At 41.1% G+C, this 20447-nt stretch overlaps 1 protein-coding gene across 3 annotated transcripts in view; it reads right to left on the minus strand.

Moving 5' to 3' along the window:
* Positions 1-2257: 2257 nt before the first annotated feature.
* The window catches only part of LOC140741864 (chemokine-like protein TAFA-4), a 316916-nt gene continuing 298726 nt past the window's right edge, over positions 2258-20447 (minus strand). For all 3 annotated transcript variants that reach the window (XM_073072352.1, XM_073072353.1, XM_073072351.1), the window contains one exon: positions 2258-3029. In XM_073072352.1, the coding sequence (XP_072928453.1) occupies positions 2997-3029 (33 nt within the window). In that variant the 3' untranslated portion in view covers positions 2258-2996. The remainder of the gene's footprint in view (positions 3030-20447) is intronic.

Consider the following 20447-nt stretch of genomic DNA (forward strand, 5'->3'; position numbering starts at 1 on the left):
TCAAAGGCTGTGATAATGTTGATAATTACAAAGTGGTCCTCCACCTGTTTTGTGATTGGAGTTCTGACTGGGCCAGTTGAAAGAGTTTAGAGTAAACAACCTTACTAAGGTGATTCATTTCTACTTGTTGAGGTTCAGTAGGATTACTGCTTCCTGGCACATCGTGGGTAGATGTAGTTTTCTTCTGCAGGTCTTTCCCTCCATCTTTAGCAGCTTTTTACTTTCTGCTTACGGAGCTCCATACTGATGCATCTATTACTGAAAAAACTGTTCACAAAGCCCTTCACTTCCTGATAGATAATTTCCTGTTGGCTTCAGCAAGTTTATGGAAAGTACCAGATAGTTGAAAATATTATCTGTGACAAAATGAATAATTTAATTTGCAATGAAGGTACTGGAAGCTGATTTTGTTAAGAAATGCTGGAAGGGAGAATTTTTGCTGTTAAACAAGCATTCAGCTCTTGGAGGCAGGAAGAGAGAATTATTACAGGAACAGTGAATTCCAAAATGGTGACAATTCCCCCATGCTGATTGGCATTCCTATCCGCCACCTTTGTTTACTTTTGGCAGCCGTCAGCTGAGTGCTGTCTCATCGATCTACTGCAAAATGTGGCCCAAACTCATGGAATTAAATTTACTTCCAATTGGGAATCAATTAGATATACAAAGCAAAAGTCCCATATACATAGCACCTGCATCTTATTCAAGATTTAAATTTTGTCTTAATATATATTGCAAACAAAGTAGTTGGATAAATGATGTTAAAGGAAGATAGTTCTTAGATAATTTTGTTATGTCAATGAAGTCAATCTCAGTCATGGAGTCATACAACATGGAAGCAGTGTTTTCAGCCTAACAGATCTATGCTGATCAAGACACCAGCCTGAGCATTTACCAGAGTTCGACCCATTTCCTCCTAAACCTTTCCTATACATGTACCAGTCCTTGTACCTTTTAAATGGTGTTAACGTACCTGCCTCTACCATATCCTCAATCAGCTCATTCCATACACTGACCACTCTCTGGGTGGAAAGGTTGTCCTTCAGCTTTTTATTATATCTCTCCCTTCTTACCCTATTTCTTCTAGTTCTTGACTTCCCAGCCTGGGGAAAAGATGGTGCACATTTTCCCCCTATGTATGTCTCTCATGATTATATACACCTCTATTAAATTACCCTTATTCTCTCCTACACTCCAATAAATAAAACTCCAGTCTGCTCCGTCTCTCTCCATAACTAGGCCCCTCATGTCTTAGCAACACCCTTGAGAATCCTTTGCACTCTTTCCATGTAAATTGCCTATTTCCTATAGAAAGGTGACCAAGATTGAATATAATATGGCCTCACCAATGTCTTGCACAACAGAAACATAACATCCCAACTTCTATATTCAATGCCCTGACTGAAGGCCGATGTGCAATAAGCCTTCTTCACCACACCGTCTACCTGTCACACCTGTTGTATGCTGTGAATCTCATTTAAAGTTTTAGTGGATAAACCTGATGGATTGTATTAAGCTGAAAAAGATCACGTTATTGGCACCAATAAAGCATAGACACTTTCACTCCAAGTGTGAAAACTATTGTCAAACGTCGCAATGAAACCAATAGCTCTCTTCATAAGCAATTCATGAATAGACCAATGTTCCTGGGCGGACATGAGAAATCTCAGTGTTCTATGGAGCTTGTGGAAGTATAGAACAGAGGTTATTTTAGGAGGCTTCTGATTCCACAATCTGAAGAAAGTGGACATTTCCTACTGCTAACGAGTCCTAAAAGTTAAGCAGAATAATCGTCCATATCAATCACTCATCAGTGTGCGAGATGCCGGAACGCAAGGGATCAGGCAACATCTGTGGAGGAAAATGGAGATACTTCAGGTTGACTGGACATAAAATCCGGAATAATACAGGAAATATTTTATATTTGACTAGGTTGAAGATACTAATTTCATCGCAAATATCATGAAGCTTTAATAGTAAATTTTCCAGAAAGCCAGTCAATGTGATTATGAAAAGCATATTAAATTGAGTAGCAGTGACACGATTGCAAAATGGCTTCTGGCTTGCATCTTACAAAATAAATTGTCGATAAATGAACAAGTGTGTAAATCCTATATTCTAATAGATGCCATGGTCTGCATATTTGCAAGTGCCCATAGTTCTGTGAAGTTGCTATATTCCCAGCTATAGGACTAAGGCACGAACACTTTTGAAAGCTATTTGTGCTTTTTGCAGCTTCTAGTAAATGGGAATGCAATGAGATTAACCATTTATTATTTCTTTTCATTAATGGCAACTCAGCTACATATATAAAGCGTAAAAAATGCTGTAACTGCACAACAGGTCAGTTATCATCTGAAGGAGAAAGATAGTTAATGTTACAAGTGGGACAATTCAAAAGCAGACTTGTCAGCTTTATACTTCCAGGATATTCTGGGGGTTTTTTACTGCAGATTTTACTGTTTCTCATTTCAGCTCTATAAATTATTCTGCAATCCCATAATAGAAAAAACAAAATATTCGCAAAGGCTAGCAACAATGGTTATTACAAAACATCCTGACAGGAACAATTTCTTATTACCATGGTCAAAATTTGTTTCCCTAAATAGTAGTATGTGGAAGAAGTCATGGTGAGCAGTATCTTTAAGACTCCAAATTACATATTGATATTTTGTTGAAGGTTGATGAAGAGTCTTCCAAAAATGAGACTGAAGCGTAGGGAAATAAATAGTTACTACTTCAGTGTGATTCCAGAACATTCAACACAGATGTTACCAAATCTATAACATTCATTACTGGGAAATACTCTGCAATATATTCTGCTTGTATTACAACAGATGTACAATGTTTAAGCTGAAATCCCTGGTGTGCCACTCCTCGGGCAGTGGAAGGGTTGCCAGCGTAGCATCACTGTTTCAGATCTGTCCCAGGCACCATTATCACACAGATGCAGCATTTGTACAGAGATATTTGGTATAGGTGAAGTGCTCTGATTCCTATATACGTTGCAATGGACTTGAAGGGCTAATCTGTAAAACAGAGAAAAGAAAACCAGTGAAAGAGAGTATTGGAGTGAATCTTACAAATGGACTAATTCTGAACTTGTTATGCAAAAGCTCCTTCTCTGTGACAGCCAAACTCCCAATGGAGACATGGCTTAACCAAAACAGAAAGCACACAAAATTATAATTTGTATCAGTGGCTGTGTAGCCACTTTGGTCCCTGGTTTGTTTTCTCACAACAATTTCTCACCGTTAGGTTGTTATTGAATTCATATGAACTGCTTGTCACAGTTTGATAGAAGCAAAAATAATTCACTAATACACAGAAATCAGGTTGTCACATCACCACAGTCCAGGCAATATGCCATGCTGGAAACCATCTTAACAATATGCATAATTAAACCTGTTTCAACAGGCTTCTCTCCATACACAATTAAGCAAGCAACTTTAAACTGAGTAACAGTTATACGAATGATGTTTATAGTTAGGTGCTTTCCTTAGCAGTTTTCCACAAAGAAGACTAAACCAACAGCCACAGAAATCTTGGCCAACAAAACCTTATAGTGTTTCCTGGGTTTCAAAGAAAATGTACCGATGCTGCTTCAACATTACTTTGACATCCACAAAAACCCAGCATTCTGGCCAGTAATTCTATTTCTCACTGCTCGTCAAGCTCACAACATGCCACATGGATCATAAACTAAATTTTCAAGTATTCAAGAATTAATTTTCATTTAAAATAATCAGCAGTAATCTCAGAAAGACATTTTGCTAAATAAAAAGGCCAGAACACTATATCTGTTTTACTAGAGACATGCCTTTAAAAATGGTACAATTAGTTGTGAGTTGCCGAAAAGAATCACTGCTGTTTTTCAGCTTTTGATTTCCTTTTATTCCAGATAAAATGGTTTCGCCAAGGTACTTGGAGCTAGATTCTTTGCAGCCTACAAATCGAATAAAAATAGTCACCAATTTTTGAATTGAATTGAATTGACTTTATTTCTTACATCCGTCACATACATGAGGAGTAAAATTCTTTATGTTACGCCTGTCTAAATGTGCAATGTGCAATCATAGTCATTTATAATCATTTATAATAAATAGAACATCAATATAACATGGAAACACACTCAGATCAGCATGAGTTAATCAGTTTGATAGCCTGGTGGAAGAAGCTGTCCCGGAGCCTGGTGGTCCTGGCTTTTATCCTGTGGTACCATTTCCTGGATGGCAGCAGCTGGAATAGATTGTGACTCGGGTCCCCAATGATCCTTTGGCCCTTTTCTCACACCTGTCTTTGTAAATGTCCTGAATCATGGGACGTTCACAACTACAGAAGCACTGGGCTGTCCACACCACACTCTGCAGAGCCCTGTGATTGAAGGAAGTACAGTTCCCATACCAGGCAGCGGTGCAGCCAGTCAGGATGCTCTCAATTGTGCCCCTGTAGAAAGTTCTTAGGATTTGGAGGCCCGTACCAAACTTCCTGGGCATTAATGAAACCCAGTTCTATGCCTCTACTGATTGCAAGCCTTTGATTGAAAGCCATTCATCGACACGTTGCAGTGAATTAATATGGATTTTGACACCTAGCAAATGGTGGAGGAAAAGTTGATACAAGGTACTTGTGCTTTCAAGTTGAACCTGAGCTTTGCTGGGATAGAAACCTGAAAGAGGAAATGTGAGCACAAAATGTTCCAGAGACTGATGCACCATCAATAACTCACGCCGAGACTTAGGAAGTGAGATATCGGCTTTTATTGACTGAAGAACAACACTACATCCTGGGGAAAATGAGGGAGAGCAGCAGGCCACAGTCGCCTTTATACAGGGGTCTGTGGGAGGAGCCACAGGGGCAGTCAGCAGGGTCTTGGGAGGAGCCACAGGAGCAGTCAGCAGGGGTCTGTGGGAGGAGCCACAGGAGCAGTCAGCAGGGTCTGTGGGAGGAGCCACAGGAGGAGTCAGCAGGGGTCTGTGGGAGCAGCCACAGGAGCAGTCAGCAGGGGTCTGTGGGAGGAGCCACAGAAGCAGTCAGCAGGGGTCTGTGGGAGGAGCCACAGGAGCAGTCAGCGGGGGTCTGTGGGAGGAGCCACAGGATCAGTCAGCAGGGGGTCTGTGGGAGGAGCCACAGGAGCAGTCAGCGGGGGTCTGTGGGAGGAGCCACAGGAGCAGTCAGACAGGTATATCTAGTTCACCACAGAGACCTCACTCCTATTCTTCACAAAATATTAACTCTTGCCCATGATTAGTCACTCACTTGTATCAAACTCACCACAGTTTAGCAGATTGCGCCATCACCTTGAATTTGGTCCTTGACCAGGAAGGTGACGTTTTTGGCACAGCTGTCTTATGAACATCACCACTGCTTATTGGGTTTTATAATATGATACCTTTCAATGCATTCCAGAGCCCCCACTCTTAAGCAGTGGCCTTTTCATTGAGTACACGTGACAGATAGGGAAATGAAATATGAACCATTTGATGGCAGGATTGATAATTGAAAGAAGGTAGGGAACTGTTAAATTAATATACTGTAAGCTGTCTGTGCTCCTTGTTGTTGTAATTTATTTGTTACCTGTTACTCAATCCAAAATAACCAAGCAAAGGCTGTCAATAGAAAATCAGCTTTCTTTACTCCATAAATTATTCAGTTGTTACATTAAATTGCCATGTTTCATATATAACGCTTGGCTGTTGTTCTCTCAAATGGCAGATTTCTTCAGAGCAAAGTGTTATGTTTTGTATCTCCAGAAACTAATCGAATGAAATACACAGCAGCCAGGGCATGGGCCTACTTAGTTTTTACTTTTCTTTAGTGAGACGCTCACCTATGACATGGGGGCATAATGATGTATGCTATTCACATGCTTCTTACATGTAACCCGTAATGAATTATGTAAGCAAACAAGAATGCTTAGTCAAACAATACATTTACAACATGACTCAAATACTACTGAAATATTAAATGCACTACGCAAAGGACTGCAGGTCTGGATATAGGGAAGCCATATCAAAGTTAAGGTCAGCCAATCAAAGAAATCTAGATCACCCCGCTAACACTACTACTCCTTCAATCCCACTAACACAGAAATTGAAAACCATATTTATATTCACGTTAGTTCCCAGTGGTCACCTCAGCAACCTGAAAACTGCAAACCCATACAAGCACCTTTAGAATATTAGTACCACCATCCCCGAAATGGCCAGACTCAGCTGCAAAGTCTTCTGTCAGGTCTTCCTACATCAGTAACCACCCTGAACCTTTGTCCCAGAGCTCACTCTCGAGTCTTTAGGCTGTGTTAATTTCACATCTTACCCTCTCTGAGCTTAATCATCAGAGCCACAATCCAATCCTGATTTTTACTTAGACTCGCCCCTTTCTCTAGCCCTACTCTTTTGTACTAAAAACCTTCAGAAAAATTCTGTGCTGCCTTGTTTTGGTCATCTTGCATAATTTCTGTGTTTTCTTCCTCTTTTTGATTAATTAAAAATGTAATGAAAGTACAAAACATTACTGATAGTGGGACCTAACCAAAGCTACTCGTACTATAATTGAAAAAAAAACAACAATGATTATAAAATAAAATAATATTCATAGTAAAAGTTAAACTGTAGGCAATTAAATCACTGAAAAGCATTTTTCTGTCTAGACCTTAACAGCTTTTCTACCATTACTTACTAGCCTGCAATTGCAATTTGCAGAAGAAACACTTCATTTGCACTCTAAATTAAGAGCCCAAGCTGATGTTCCTAGTTTACTGCTGAAATTTTAATAATTGCAGCTTTCCAGATCCTTAGAATTTTATTAAATAAGAAAGTGCAATTGCAAGCCATTTTCCAGGGAAATTGGATCTTAACATATATGCACCAAGTTCTGACAAGCTCCGATTTGATCTCTTCTGACTGATGACATATCTTACATTTAGACAGATGGAGGTCAGGTAAGTGAGCAGCTTTTCCCTGAGAGATAGGCCCATTATTCTGCATCTTGTGTTGATGCACTAAATCATTTAGCAAACGATGTTCACTTCAACACACTGAGTGCTTTAACATTAAAACAAATGCTGTCCTCCAACACTTCCAACATAAAGTGATAAATATAAGTGATAAATACTTAAATACTTAAGGCAGAATAAGCCATAAAACTCAATAGCAGTTTTTGTCAGACTATGTAGATCTGGGAATTTGATAGCCAGATTTCACCTCCATTGATGTTATAACTCCAGTGTGAGCTGGTTAATTGGATACAACTGCCTTGAAGAACAAAGCAGGAGATGATGGAGGATAGATTTTTTTCCACACTAGACGCTCATGACCAGCTGTGTTCCTCAAGGGTCTGTGCTGGACCCACTATTATTTGCCATCTATATCAACAACTTGGATGAAATCGTACAAAATATGGTATAGTCAACCATTTTGCTGTAGATCTGGATCCCGTATGGTCCCAGAGTGGGTAAGGATGATGGACTTCATGAAAGGCAATTGGGAATTAAACTGATTTTTGTCTAGTTTCATTGAAATTCCTTGATTTTTAATGGCAGATTTATTTACTTAATAAAATTTAACTTACTCAGCTGCTTTGGTGGAATTTGACCCTATGTTTCTAGATCAGGAGTCCCCAACTTTTTTTATACCATGGGCCAAAACCATTAAGGAGTTCATGGACCCCAGGTTGGGAAACCCAGTTCAAGATTGATTTTTTCACACATATAGAACTGATATACCACATACCTGATGATCATCACACACTGAACTTAGTCAGGAACTCACAGTACTCACGGGCAGAAAATGTTCTTCATTAGGAACTTTCATGCAGTAGATTGCAGTTAACCTGGCAGCAGTTTGGCTAGTTTCTAGAAAATTAAGTACAGTATTTGAGAAGGATAAACTACCAGCAGCAGACTGTTGTTAGCTGTTTTATGAACAGTTTGACTGCAGTCATGGATAGTTTGATTCAATTGTTTTTGGTGCTAGACCAGGAGAAGGTTCAGCAAGAAGGAAAGCAAAGATATGAGAGGAACAGGAGGTCACTGCTCAAGAGAACACATCCATGAACCCATGAACAGTTATACGTAGGGGAACAAAAGTAATGTGGACCTGCACTTTACGAAGGAGGCTGTCGCCACATTATGTTCCCTGTTGAAACCACTTAATACTCTTTTTACCTGAGGACAGAATCCTTTCAGTTTGTAGCAGATGACATCAGTAGGTTTGCATTAAATCTGAGTTCCACAGGAAGTGACAAGAGACTCCTTGTACAAGGAGAGCTTCATGCCCTGAGCAAAGCAGGATCAGAAAATAAGACCCTTTACTTAGATGACTGGAAACCCCAGAGAACAAGATGTCACCAACCACCCCCTGTATCTCTAGACTCTCATTTTTATTGATTCAAAGTGATACCAAAAGAATTAGAATCAGAATCAGGTTTGCTATCATTGATATATGTCTGTTTAGTAGCAGCAGTACAGTGCATGACGTAAACTTTATTATCTTTATTCATCTCAACACTAAATTGATTACTCAACCTATGGACTCACTGTCAAAGGCTCTACAATTCATGTTCTCAGTATTATTTATTTACTAATTATCTACTCATTATTATTAATACTTCCTTACTTTTTGCATTTCCACAGTTAGTCTTCTTTTGGTTGTTTGTCAGTCTTTGTACCGTAAGTGTGTAGTTTTTCATTGATTCTATTGTATATCTTTGTTCTACTGTGATTGATGCAGGAAAATATAGTATGTGGTGACGTATCTGTTCTTATAATACATTTACTTTAAACTTAGAATGTGCAGGATGCAGCCTTTTGGAATCCTGTGTCTTGGAGGCTTCATAGCAGGCTGTGATGCAAGCAGTCACAGTACAATCGTAGAAATCTCCTCAAACTCCAAGTGAAGGAGATGCCTTCCAGATGATTGCATTGATGTCTCACACCCAGGATAGATCCACTGAGATGTTGATGACCAGGAACTTGAAGCTGATCACTCTTTCTGCCATTAATCTCTTAATGACGACTGTGTGTTCTCCCGACCTCCTCTCCCTGAAGCTCATAATCAATTCCTTGGTGTCACTGACGTTAAATGCAAGGTCATTGTTGTAGCACCACTCAACCTGCCAATCTAAGTCAATCCTGTAAACCTCCTCATCACCAACAGCAGTTCCTCAGTATACAATACGTCTTAGCTAAAAATAACATACCATTCAGGTATTTGCTCACTCTTGGCTGACTCCTTCACTCTGCACCAATCCTCTATTATTAACTTTATTCCAAAGATGCATAAAAGTTACTGTCAATGCTGACTGCTAGGTAACAGGGAGTATCCGCTCCAGACATAATAACCATCATAAATCCACAAACTCAATGCGTGGAGCCCATGGTGCAACAGGAAATACGACAAAGCAAGTAATTGGTGTGCTCAAGCACAGCTTCAGCTGTCTAAAATGTTTCAGAAGAACTGTGCAGCACATCTCTATCGGTATCTGTGAATAACTGCCGTGGGCTGCACAGCTATGCCTTTCCTGGCAATGAGACATGGAGTAGGAATAGAAGGATGAGTAAGAGGATGAAAAGCATGACAGGACTCGACCGCCAGTGTACCTCATTTCCTGAACACTGAGAGACGTACCAAGGGAGCTCCGTCTGAACTACTGCCATCAAACAAACCCGCAAATTTTACCACCAGGCATGTTGCAAATTCTAATTAGTCAACTATGAGTCAATGTCAACGGATCTTCACCACATTTCACTCAAGAAAAGGGCAAGTAGTAAATTAATCAAGTTTTCAGGATCTAGTAATCAATAGAATTAATGGTAAGTTACACGGTGCACTCTCAGTACCTATTCTTTACGTTTATCTATCAGCCCTAAAGCTCTTAAAAAGTATTTGCTGGTTTAAAAAAAAGGATCTAGTGCTTTCTCGGTGTAAATGACAAATAAACTCTTCACAGGTTTCCAGGCAGGCTCAGGTATGAATTTAACCGACGTTTCGATGCCAAACTCTGCCATCTTCAGCAGGGATGATGCCTGGGCATGGTCTAGTCTGGTGGTATTTATAACCCTGTCATCCATCCCTCCTGACTGGTTAGCCCTCATCCAGTCAGGTTTCCGCTGTCCCACCTTGTTTACAACCGAATTCCATATTTGCTTGTTGCAACTTCATCTTCCAAGCCACTTACTTGGAATACTGTTAAATACAAGTTGAAAATTAATAGAGTAAAAATCATGAGCTTTAACCAAACTGATTTCCAAACAAGTAACCTCGCCCATCCACATGACACATGTGAATCCATGAATCCATCTAGTCACTCAGTATTCAATCTAATATTTACGCCAGTCATCTGTACACTTACTTGAGCTATGAGTAGGAAATAAAAGGTTACAAGAGAATTCTCTCTTCGCCAGCCTTTACAGATACATGCAAAACTTGTGCCAACATTTTGGAGAGATCCAAACACTTTTGTAAGGCTTTGGAATTGGGGGTGACATCACCAGCCTGCCCTGAATATGGCTGACAAACAGTTCAAAGCAAACAAACTTTAAGATAAAATTTGAGTTTTCATTCTCAGCTGCTTTACTCTGAAAGATGATGAAAAGTAAAGTGACCCCTTCAGGAATATTTTGATGTGATCATTAAATGCACCCACTAGAAATTTGAGATAGATGTCCTGTTTACTTCACGCAGAGACATATTGCCAAAGATAACTCCATAAATAAGGCAACAGAAGCACTGTCAATAACACTAAGGCTCTCCTTGCAGAAAGCTTTGATTACTGACTGCTGAATGCTGGCAACTAGAAAGGGCAGTTTCCAATACCACTTAAGGAGCGTTCGCTGTTTTGTGCTTCACAAAGGTTATGTAATGGCCATCAATGCTCCCTCAAAAGTTCTCAACCGCATGGACTCCCCCTTTGGTATGTACTAACAACCTGTTAGGAATGGCAATATTTTCCTAAAGCTTAAGCAATTGCTTTAAAGTCATGATTAACTATCAGTTAAATTTGATCTCAAAGTGCTCAGATATTTTTGAGGAGCTAGCAAAATGAAGTACACAGCAATTCTTGACAGAGGAGGAAAGTTACTGTTGAGAATTCAGATATAATTGAATGTGAAAAATCATACCATGCGCACCACAGTATTTAATAATGAAAAGGCAAAAAAACAGTCAATATTTTACGTTTTAAGACCATCAGGCAAAATTAGGCCATTCGGTCCACTAAGTCTGCTCCATCATTCCATTATGGCCGATATATTACCCCTCTCGGCCCTATTTGCCTGCCTTTGCCCCATAACCTCTGATGCTCTAACTCAGGCTTTCTCAACCTTTCTGCCCTGGAGGAACCCTTGAAATAATTTTCAGGTCTCAGGGAACCCCTGCATAAAAATTATTATATCTACAGCTCAGAGTATGTTAGCACAATCAGTAAGCTGTAGATATAATTGTAACTCAGCTAGTGGCTTAATCTAGGGGCCCCTAGCCCGGCCAAACTTAAGAAATTTTGTTTGTGTGGATGCTGCACGATGTGTCCCGTTATAAATCAGTACCCTGTAATAACGAACAGTACACAATATGCAATTAAACGATTGAGCTTTATAATTCTTAATTTGACCATATGGCTATCACTCGTGCTCACCTGCAACTCGGACCCCTCTATCCCCCTTCATCCCTTGCAGGGTCCCGCTGCAACCCAGGCTGTCCACGGATAGCCCCCACCCCCCACTTCACCTGACTCAGTGAGAGAAGGGCTGGAAGCCTCTTCCTCAGTCAATGGGGAGTTAGCAAAAGGCAGCATGTCCAAAAAATTGAGGTCCTCGTCCTCTAAATCAGTATCCTTCTCAGGGGTGGGGGCTTGCCTAACCTTGCCTGCTTTTGGCCCTGCAGTTGCCCCCAATGTTTCCGCAGAGTCCTCTTACTAGGTGTGGGCTCCAAATCAGGCTCTAGGTAAACCTGAACCTCTTGACCCAGGGGCAACAGGTGGTTCCAACGGAGAATCTTGACAGGCCCATTCCCATCCTCTGGTTTCACCCAGAAAACTGGCAGGTTTGGCATCTGACTCTCCACCACATAGGGCGTAGCTGCCCAGCGGTCAGCCAATTTATGCTGCCCAGGTAGCCCCAAGTTCCGTATGAGGACTCGGTCTCCCGGCAGGATTTGGGAGAACCTCACCTTTTGATCATACCTCCTCTTATTTCCTTGATTCTGCTGGGCAGCCACGACCCCAGCTAATTCATAAGCCCTCTTCAGCTCCCTTCTCATATCAGACACAGATAAGTCTTCAGGGGTAAGTCACCCTCGTCAGTCCCAGAACAAAGGTGAATGGGCAACCTTGCCTCATGCCCAAACATCAGATAGTATGGCGAGTATCCAGTAGCTTCATTTCGTGCACAATTGCAACTGTGAATCAGTTGCCAATATGTTGACTCCACCTGCTCTTCTTGCTGATCTCCAGGTTCCCAAGCATTGAACCAGTGGGGTAGATATTCGTGCTCCAGATGAATTGTTAATTTTCCTGTTAAGTACTGTTAAAGTTGCGATTGTGGGCAGAGGTTTGATAAAATGGCTGGCGCAGCTCTCGTTTTAATGCAGACCAGCATTGACATAGCGGTAGCTGAGATTTCAAAGACAGTGTTTTATCATTTCTGAGGAGTGAGGGGAAAGAGTGGTCTGATTTGGAATGTCTAATTAGTCCCGTCCCCCTAGGGGAGAGTGAGAATTCTGAGTTAATATCCGCCCTTACCTCTATGCTCTCAACCATCTGTGAATCATGTCCCTCTAGGTAAAAAAAAATTCTCATCTCTGTTCTAGATGGAAAACCCTCTATGCTGAGGGTGTGCCCTCCAGTCCTAGACTCTCCCACTATAGGAAAGATCCTCTTCACATCCACTCTATCTAAGCCTTTCAATATTCGATAGGTTTCAATATATTCGTCCCTCATCCTGCTAAACTCCAGCGCATCCAGGCCTAGAGCCATCAAACGCTCCTCATACTTTCAATCCTTTATTCCCAGAATCATTCCCATAAACCTCCTCTGGGCCCTCTCCAATGCCAGCACATCTTTCCTTGGATTATGAGCCCAGAACTGATCACAGTACTGCAAATGCAGTCTGACCATTGCCTTATAAAGCCTCAGAATCACATCCTTGTTATTATGTTCTCATACTCTCAAAATGAATGCTAAGGACTCCTTTGCACCTTTGATTTCTGAAGTTTCTCCCGGTTTTGAAAACAGTCTATGCCTTTATTCCTTCTACCAAAGTGCATGGCCAGATACGTCCCTATACTGTATTCCATCTGCCACTTCATTGCTCATTCTCTAAGTCTACATCCACACTAGACCACATAATTTTGAAAACGCCGGTTTTGCATAAAAACGATAGGCGTCCACACTACGCATTTTTAAAAATATCTCTATCCACACTGAAACAGAGATTTCGACGAATCTCCTCCTCCTGCGCATGCGCAGGACACATCTGCCGAAAACAAGCGACATGTTTGGTGTCGAATCTCGCCGTAAAAGTGCGTGTTTGTGCAGTTACAGACTAGAAAAACTTAAAACGACGGACAGCTGTTGGCTCTCGCGCAGGAGAACTTAAAACTAAAAAAAAATACTGGAGCATACAGAGGCAACCGACAGGGATTTCACAGACAGATTGACCCGGCTGACGACGAACATTGAAAAACTGACTAACTCTGTTGCATTAATAAAGCACCTTGTTAAATGAATAAAACATGTCTGCATCAGCGTTATCTTGCATTTCCATACAATGTTACATTTGGCTGTTACACATCTATTGTCAGAGAAGTACTTGCATAAATAGGTAAACCACCTTCATATGAGCAAGGACAGAAAACAGGGCAAATTGAGTACAGTATACTTATTTATTCAGTAAGTTATGGGTCAAAGTATTGGGTGAGTACATTTCTAATTCTTCTGGCTTCAGCCTCTTTGCCGTCTGTTCTGAAATTGTTAGGTTGCGTTCAAGAAAACAATGAAATAGCGCGCTGCCGTCTGTCAGCATTTTCAGAAGTCTCCGGTTACCACATCCACATTGATCTGCCCGAGCAGCGTTTTCAAAAATACCCACCCTGGAAAGCGTTTCTGAAAAGCTCCGGTTTCAGGGGACGAATACGCCATTTTAGTGTGGATGGAGGGTAAAAGTGAACAGAAAAAGCTTCGGTTATGGATTTATCCAGCGTAGTGTGGATGTAACCTAAATCTGTTCAAGTCATTCTGCAGACTCCTAGCATCCTCAACCTTACCTGCCCTTCCAACTATCTTCATATCATCTGCAAAATTGGCCACAAAATCTTCAATTCCATCATACAAACAATTGACTTATGACATGAAAAGAAGCGGTCCCAGTACAGGCCCCTGCGGAACACCGCTAGTCAATGGTTGCCAACCAGAATAAACTCATTTTATTCCCACTCTTTGCCTCCTGCCAGTCATCCAATCTTCTATCCATGCTAGTATCTTTCTGAAATACCATGGGCTCTTATCTTATTAAGCAGCCTCGTGTGCAACCCCTTGTCAAAGACCTTCGAAAAATCCAAGTAAACAACATCCACTTACTCTCCTTTGTCTATACTGCCTGTTACTTCCTCAAAGAATTCCAAGAGATTTATCAGTCAAGATTTCCCCTTAAGGTCTTTGGCCTATTTTATCATGTGCCTCCATGTACCCCAAAACCTCATTCTTTATAATGGTCTCCAAAATCAGTGAAGACAGGCTAATTGGCCTATAATGTCCTTTCTTCTGTCTCTCTCCCTTTTTAAAGAGAGGAGTGATATTTGCAATTTTCCAGTCCTCTGGAACCATCCCAGAGTCTACTGATTATTGAAAGATCATTACTAATGCCTCCACAATCTCTTCAGCTACCTCTTTCAGACCCTGGGGTGTAGTCCGTCTGGTCAAGATGACACTTCAGACCTTCCAGTTTCCCAAGCATCTTCTCCTGAAGAACAGCAACTACACTCACTTCTGCCCACTGGCAGTCTCAAATTTCTGACATACTGCGAGTATCTTCCACAGTGAAGACTGGCACAAGATACTTTTTAAGTTGTCGGCCTTTTCTTTGTCCCCATTACTACCTCTCCAATGTGTTTTTTCAGCAGTCCAATATTCACTCTCACCTCTCTTTTACTCATTATATATCTGAAAGACCTTCAGTATCCTCTTTTATATTATTGTCAACTTACCTTCGTATTTGACCTTTCTCTCTTTATGGCTTTCTTAGTTGCTTCTGTTTACTTTTAAAATCTTCCCAATCCTCTAACTTCCCACTATTTTTCTGCTATATTGTATTTCTTCGCTTTTCCTTTTATGCTGTCTTTCACTTCCCTTGTCAGCCATGGTTGCCTTATCCTCCCTTTACAATACTCCCTTCATTTTTAGGATATATCTATCCTGTGCTTTCCAACTCAGCCCTGAAATTCCAGTCATTGCTGTTCTGCTGTCACCACTCATAATGTCCCCTACCAATCAGCTCTGGCCAGCTCCTCTGTCATACCTCAGTAACTCCCTTCACTTCACTATGTTACTGATACATCTGCCTTTATCTTCTCCCTCTCAAACTGCAGGGTGAATTCCAACATATTATGATCACTCACCCCCTAAAGGTTCTTTTACCTTAAGCTTCTTAATCAAATCTGGTCCATTACACAAGACCCAACCCAGAAATGCCTTTCCCAGGAAGGCTCAATCACAAGCTGCTTTAAAAAGCCATCTCATAGACATTCTACAAATTCCCTCTCTTGCAGTAAAATTAGTTGCATTGCATTAGGAGAGTTTCAGAGAAATATAATTACTAATTATTCTAAAGCAGTGGTTCCCAAAATGGTGTTATTGCCCCAATGGGTGTGTGGGATTCAATGGGATAAAGTTCAGAATCTGCCCTTTCTAATGGTTTATGTAGCTCATGTACAACTAAAGTATCACTGCCCCACTTTATGCATGTTCAGGTTTTCCCTGACGCAGCCAATGTGTCTTTTATGTGAAAAAGTTTTTTTCAAATGAAGCCATATAGGCTCCTTGAACACTTGAAGAGAATACATTCTGATAAAGCAAACAAGAACTTGGCTTATCTTCAGTCATTTCGTAAAAACTTACAGAAACATAAAACCCTTCAAAACATGTTTGCCAGCACTTCACAACAAATATGATGGTTTGCATGCTTCATTCAATGTTTCATTGCTCACTGCAATGCCCCATACAGAAGAAATGATTCTGACAGCAGTAAGGGGGGTTCTGAGTATGGTTTTACTTAAGTCATCAGATCAAATCATTAAAACCATTCTACTCAGCAACAACTCTGCTCAAAGACGAATAACTGAAATGTCTCAGAATGTGGGAGACACATTGTGCAACAAACTTAGGACAAAAGTATTTGCTCTGTAATCTTGCAACTTTGCCAGGCAATGAATCTGTGCTTCCTGGTTATGTTCATTTCATGAAAAATGAGAGCATGGTTCAAGAGTTGTTATTTGCAAGGGGACCAGAAACAGATAGAAAGTGGGAGTCAGAAGATGGGTAGCTGTGCAATTTTTCAAAGAGAAGGACATTCCACTAACCAGCATTCTTACTGGTGCAACATACTGGACACTATCAATGAGAGGATGCCACCACAGAGTTAGTACTTCATTGAAAAAAACTATACCCAACTATACCTCTACAACTGGATCCTAGACTTCCTGACTGGGAGACCTCAGTCAGTCCGGATCGGGAGCAGCATCTCCAACACCATCACACTGAGCACGGGGGCCCCCCAAGGCTGTGTCCTCAGTCCACTGCTGTTCACTCTGCTGACCCACGACTGTGCTGCAACACACAGCTCGAACCACATCACCAAGTTCGCCGATGACACGACTGTGGTGGGTCACATCAGCAAGAATGACAAGTAGGCATACAGAGAAGAGGTGCAGCGGCTAACGCACTGGTGCAGAACCAATAACCTGTCTCTGAATGTGAACAAAAGAGATGGTTGCTGACTTCAGGAGGGCACAGAGCGAGCACTCTCCGCTGAATATCGACAGCTCCTCGGTAGAAATTGTTAAGAGCACCAAATTTCTTGGTGTTCACCTGGCGGAGAATCTCACCTGGTCCCTCAACACCAGCTCCATAGCAAAGAAAGCCCAGCAGCGTCTCTACTTTCTGCGAAGGCTAAGGAAAGTCCATCTCCCAACCCCCATCCTCACCGCATTCTACAGGGGTTGTATTGAGAGCATCCTGAGCAGCTGGATCACTGCCTGGTTCAGAAATTGCACCATCTCGAATCGCAAGACCCTGCAACGGATAGAGAGGTCAGCTGAAAAGATCATCGGGGTCTCTCTTCCCGCCATTACAGACATTTACACCACATGCTGCATCCGAAAAGTAAACAGCATTAGGAAGGACCCCACACACCCCTCATACAAACTCTTCTCCCTCCTGCCATCTGGGAAAAGGCACCAAAGCATTTGGGCTCTCACGACCAGACTATGTAACAGTTTCTTCCCCCAAACTATCAGACTCCTCAATACCCAGAGCTTGGACTGACACCAACTTACTGCCCTCTACTGTGCCTATTGTCTTGCTTATTATTTATTGTAATGGCTGCACTGTTTTGTTCTCTTTAAGCAGTCCTGGGTAGGTCTATAGTCTAGTGTAGTTTTTGTGTTGTTTTACATAGTTCAGTGTAGTTTTTGTATCGTTTCATGTAGCACCATGGTCCTGAAAAACATAGTCTCGTTTTTACTGAGTACTGTACCAGCAGTTATGGTCGAAATGACAATAAAAAATGACTTGACTTGACTTGATTTACAATTCGCTGTGTAATTCACAGTTAAATCTTGTCACAAAAAAAATCTAAATGATCTGCTGCACAAATCATTAAATGCTGTTCTGATAGTGGTAAATAAAATCAAGTCCCATGCTCTCAATTCTGGAGTATTCAAGAGCTTTTTATTGAAAATGATGAACAGTTTGAATACTTGCTGTTGCACACAGAAGTCAGGTGACTCTCAAAAAGAATTGAATTGAATTGATTTTAGTACTTACATCCTTCATATACGAGGAGTAAAAATCTTTACGTTACGTCTCCGTCTAAATGTGAAATGTGCAATTACAGCAATTTATAATAAATAGTATGTACAACAGGACAGTCAATATAATATAGAAGTACAATTGTATCAGTGTGAATTAGTCTGATGGCCTTGTGGAAGAAGCTGTCCGTGAGCCTGTTGGCCCTGGCTCCTACGCTGCAGTACCATTTCCCGGATGGTAGCAGCAGGAATAGTTTGTGGTTGGGGTGTCTCGGGTCCCCAATGATCCTTCAGGCCCCTTTTTACACACCTGTCTTTGTAAATATCTTGAATAGTGGAAAGTTCACATCTACAGACACATTGGGCTGTCCGCACCACTCTCTGTAGAGTCCTGCGATTGAGGGAAATACCGCTCCCATTCCAGGCAGTGATGCAGCCAGTCAGGATGCTCTCACTTGTGCCCCTGTAGAAAGTCCTTAGGATTTGGGGGTCCATACCAAACTTCCTCAAATGTCTGAGGTGAGAGGTGCTGTTGTGCCTTTTTCACCACACAGCTAGTATGTACAGACCACGTGAGGTCCTCAGTGATGTGGATGCTGAGGAACTGAAAGCTGTTCACACTCTCAACCCCAGATCTATTGATGTCAACAGGGGTTAGCCTGTCTCCAATCCTCCTGTAGTCTACAACCAGCTCCTTTGGTTTTGCGACGTTGAGAGAAAGGATGCTTTCTTGACACCACTGTGTCAGGGTGATGACTTCCTCTCTGTAGGCTGCCTCATTATTATTTGAGATGCCAGTCACTATAGTATCATCAGCGAACTTAATCAGTAGATTGGAGCTGTGGGTGGTGACACAGTCATGGGTAAAGAGAGAGTAAAGAAGGGGGTTTAGGGCACAACTCTGGGGGGCACCTGAAATGCTTTAATGAGTTTTTTGAAACTGTTATAAAAATTTTTGAAAGCTGAATGCTTCATTCAGTAATCAACTCAAGAATATTAGGCATGACATTGCTTATTTGTCAGAATGATTCACAATGTTTAATGAAATCAGTCTTGAATTGCAAGGAAATGATGTGAATCTTATCAAAGTCAAATCAGTCATCTCCACATTTATGTCCAAGTGAAACATATTTAAGTATAACATTGGCTGTTGTGACCTTTTCCAGTTTTCAAGCCTTTCTGAGTTGGAAGAGAAAGAAACAATACCAGCTAATGATCGTCTAGTATACTGTGCCCACCTGGGTGAGCTGCACAAAGACATGCCAGAGAGATTTCAGGATCTTCTCTCAATCTAAACTCCAGATTGGGTAATAAATCCATTCCTGAACACTTGTAATGGGGAATTAACAGGAAGGATAGAGGAAGAACTGATCTCTCTACAGTTCTGAAGAAAAGGTTCAAAAAATCATATAAACTATTCCAGCTACTGAAAGAAATCTCGGATCGCTATCCTACACAGTGGAAAAAGATCAGGATGTTCTTTATTGTCTTTCCAACATCATGTATACTGGAACACAGTTGCAGCTCAATCACTCAGCTTCTTTCAAAGCAACAAAACAGACTGCAAAATACTAAACGTGAGGATCTGAGACACTTCTGAGTGACACTCAGCCTGACGTTGAGAAACTGCTATGGCCATCAAATCCATCCATCTCATGGAAAGGTGGGGAAAAAAACAATGAAATAGTGAATTGTTGGACTACCAGTGTATGCTCTAAAATTGTTGATGAAAATTGTTTTTAATGGCAATTAAATAGAGAAATAATTTTATTTGTAACTTTAAATAGGCTTGTGTATTTTTGCAAGTATTTATCACTTCTTTGAATATGCATTTCCTATGTTTTTTTCACTGTGCATCATAAATCAAAAATCTTTACAGTTGTTATGGGCAAGAAAAGTAGAGGGGGATGCTGGGGATGTGGTCTGGGAGTCAAAGGGGTGGTAACCCAAAAAAGTTTGGGAACCACTAGTCCCTAGGGATTGCATATGACAGAGATTCGATAACTACTCAGTACTTTAACTAACATAGGGGCAATAGTCAAGATGCTTCTTTGATGAGCTATGTTTTTCCTCTAGTTATTTAGTCTCATTTATAGCAAATTTCTCATTTTCTTTGATTATAAAGGATTTCACACCTTCATCAGGAGTTTCTTTCATGTAATTTGAATTTGTTTCAACACTATTCACTTTGGCATTGTGCAGAATTGCTGGACAAGACGTGATCAACGTTCAAAGACTTTTTGGTCATACATAATCCATATTTCTTGCCCTAGATCACCCAGGTGCCACTCCCAAACTATGCCAAGAAACCCTAATACCCCCACACAAAATGGGTTCACCTTTTCCTATGCATTTCTGCACTCAGAATTAGAATTGGGAATTGACCACTACACTATCACTCCGAGGGGAAAATTGCCCACAGCCCAG

Source organism: Hemitrygon akajei, chromosome 19 (genome assembly GCF_048418815.1).
Source record: "Hemitrygon akajei chromosome 19, sHemAka1.3, whole genome shotgun sequence".
NCBI lineage: Eukaryota > Metazoa > Chordata > Chondrichthyes > Myliobatiformes > Dasyatidae > Hemitrygon > Hemitrygon akajei.